The 2,874-nt window shown below is 35.9% G+C and overlaps 1 protein-coding gene across 1 annotated transcript; it reads right to left on the bottom strand.

The window, feature by feature from the left end:
- Window positions 1–1,233: 1,233 nt before the first annotated feature.
- Window positions 1,234–2,386, bottom strand: LOC117100054 (nitric oxide synthase-interacting protein-like; the record flags this gene model as incomplete). The annotated part of the gene is made up of 2 exons (XM_033239602.1): window positions 1,234–1,396; window positions 1,944–2,386. Coding segments are annotated over 2 exons (591 nt in total), but the record flags the coding sequence as incomplete, so codon positions are not given.
- Window positions 2,387–2,874: the final 488 nt, after the last annotated feature.

The following is a 2,874-nucleotide window of genomic DNA, read 5'->3' as shown; positions in this document are numbered from 1 at the left end:
TTTCAGTTGTTTAATGTGTCATAAGTCTTCATTAACATGCCAAACACTAAGGGCCTGTTCGAGCAAAAAACGCCAACCGTATTCCGTTTATTTCACCGGGTAATCGCGCTGAGGTCGACCGTTCGAGCAAGTTTTAGCTCGCGGTGAATACGTGTAACGAAACCACTCCGGAAGTAAATTTCAACTTATCCCATGGTCAACAACCCATTCTTTGTTTACTTGCTACTGCTGCTATAACCAAGGAGGTATACCTCCTTGCTATAACTATAACGGTGGAACGATAATGTAGCTCAATAACTTATAATGGCTGCTTTAAAATCTGTACGTAGACTAGTTTATTCAAGTTTATTTCTCCGAATAATGGTAAATCTACAAATCGATCGCATAGCTATGCTACTAAATTTAGATTTCGTCGTGCATGTGTGAGGAGGCGAAGGAGAGCTGCAACCACGCCCGGCCGTAAACTACTGAATTTCGCGCTAGGCTGTGGACAAAACATTTGAAAAAACAATTAGGTTGATTTATCATCGCCTCCGGCTCCATGGAACACAGTATTCTACCCAGCAATTTGGTGGTCAAAATTGTCGTGGATAATCCAGATGGTAAGGTAATTAGACTAGTGTCCGAGCGGTTTTAGAAAGTGTGTACCAGTGAATTAACTGGTAAATCGCACAGATATTTTTTCGCTCGAACGGGCCCTAATTCGACTTCATCTGACCAGTCAGATAGAGATCTGTAAAGGACTTGTACACAATAATGTAGCTGAAATGTTTTGTTTTTTTTTGTGATCCTTTTTAAGTGTGATTTTTGTGATATCCCTTGCTTGTGTGAATTTAGTACTTCTATTTTTGCAAGTGTGTTTTTGGCAACTTTTCAATGTGAAGCCTTTGTAAATTGACAAAATTCAACAATTATGTTTTTTTGAATAAACCTGAAATGAATGAATGAAAAAAAATTCAATATTCTTTGTAAAAATAATATAAACATAATTGTTTCTCCCATGATTATTTACAAATAAACAATTCAACTCATGAGACTGCCAGAAAAAAAATCCCAACCGGATGTGTCTGAATAAATGTGAAAAAGCAACTAGCTATCCTAAACCTCGTGATCAGATAAACCCAGTTGGCGAAGAACTTAAGGACATAAGAAAAGAAAGACTCAAATGAAGGACTTCATGTAAACATGACTTATGAAGTCAATTATTATAAAAAAAACATATCATGGGTAGTAATGCTATTAGTTGATTTAACATTTACATTGTAAACAACAACAAATATGAATTACCCTTTTGAGTGGAATAATATCAGATTCTGCAAGTTTAACTCCAGTCTCAGGATCTATCATATCTTTCTTGATAAGTTTCTCATAACATTCTTGTGTAACAACTTTGCCGCTACAAAGTATAAATAAATAGTCGATAATTAATACTGTGGTTCCTCTGGTATAAGCTCACCTCCTTTGAAAATGAAATTAGTCTGATTTTTCTGAGGTGGGTTTATACCCAAGAAACTAACGCCATGTTTTTGTTGTGTTACTGGAAAATGAAATTGGATGTAAAGTAGAGGGCGGACTTATACCTCAGGTGGGCTTATACCCAAGGAACTAAGCCATGTTTTTGTTGTGTTACTGGTACATGAAATTGGATGTAAAGTAGAGGGTGGACTTATACCTGAGGTGGGCTTATACCCAAGGAACTAAGCCATGTTTTTGTTCCGTTACTGGTACATGAAATTGAATGTAAAGTGCTATTTCCAGACTGGATCTAATTGGGTGCTACTCTAACAATAAAACCCATACATGTGTACCAAAAGTTATTATTATTATTACAGTATGAGAGCCTTAAATATTATTTTCTCAAAACATTTTTCTTAACAACATAAGCTTCCTTCTTTCTCAATTCACCGATTTATAATAAAAATACTGAATGTTTAGATGATTACCTTGGCCTTAACACAACACAGGGCACAGAATTTGAGAGAATATCATGGGTGACTGCACACTTGTAACGCACTTTTTTAGCAACTAAAGGCTGGCTGTCTTTTTCATCAGCAAGTGTGAACTTGACCGTTATTAAATCCTTCATTTTTATAGGCTTTTTACTTATTGGACAATAAATGGTTTTATCCTGAAACACAAATAGAATTAAACAAAATAAATATGTTGGACGTATGGATGGATCTTGGTGTAAACACCAAAGATACTTCAAGCCATGAAAGTCTGAAGACTTTATTTTTGCAGTGGGGTCCAACACTAAGAATAATCCATGGAAGTCTGAAGACTTATTTTTTTCATTGAGGTCCTTCTGGTGATGATTGTGCAGTGATTGGGCACCACCAGAAGGATCAAATCCTTTTCTATAAATTAAGTCTCCCAAAATATATTCCTATTTTACTTCAACTACCACCAATACTACCCCACTTCACCTCACTGCACTTCTCTTCAAAAATCCACAGTAACTTGCCCAAACACTTTTTGTTTTAAAGAGGGGCACTATTTCAGGCCTGTACGCAGGATTTTTATTGGGTGAGTGCAAATTTGTGGAAAGTGGGCCAAAATGTTGGGGGGAGGGGGGCACTAAAAAAAAATCTGCCACTGGTTTTGAGAGCAAACACTACTCAGTGTTCTTATTTTCAAATGTTCTGTAGTCTATCAAAAATGTTGATGGCCTAATGATGAATAACAACTTTGATTTGTTAAAGGGAACTGATCTTTGAAAAATTAAATCAATCTAATTAAAAACAGAGGTCGGAGTAAAATAAATCCCTACAAATTTGACATACACATAGCCTAGATGTGAAACGTGCCGCTTCCAACCATGTGTTTCAGATTTTCACTGCATATGTCAATAGACTATGTAAAATTATAGAACAA

This window comes from Anneissia japonica, unplaced genomic scaffold (genome assembly GCF_011630105.1).
Source record: "Anneissia japonica isolate Jap-2015-1 unplaced genomic scaffold, ASM1163010v1 scaffold306325_len3074_cov500_single, whole genome shotgun sequence".
NCBI lineage: Eukaryota > Metazoa > Echinodermata > Crinoidea > Comatulida > Comatulidae > Anneissia > Anneissia japonica.
The sequence above is the reverse complement of the archived record's forward strand: the minus strand, read 5'-3'. Positions and strand labels throughout refer to the sequence as shown.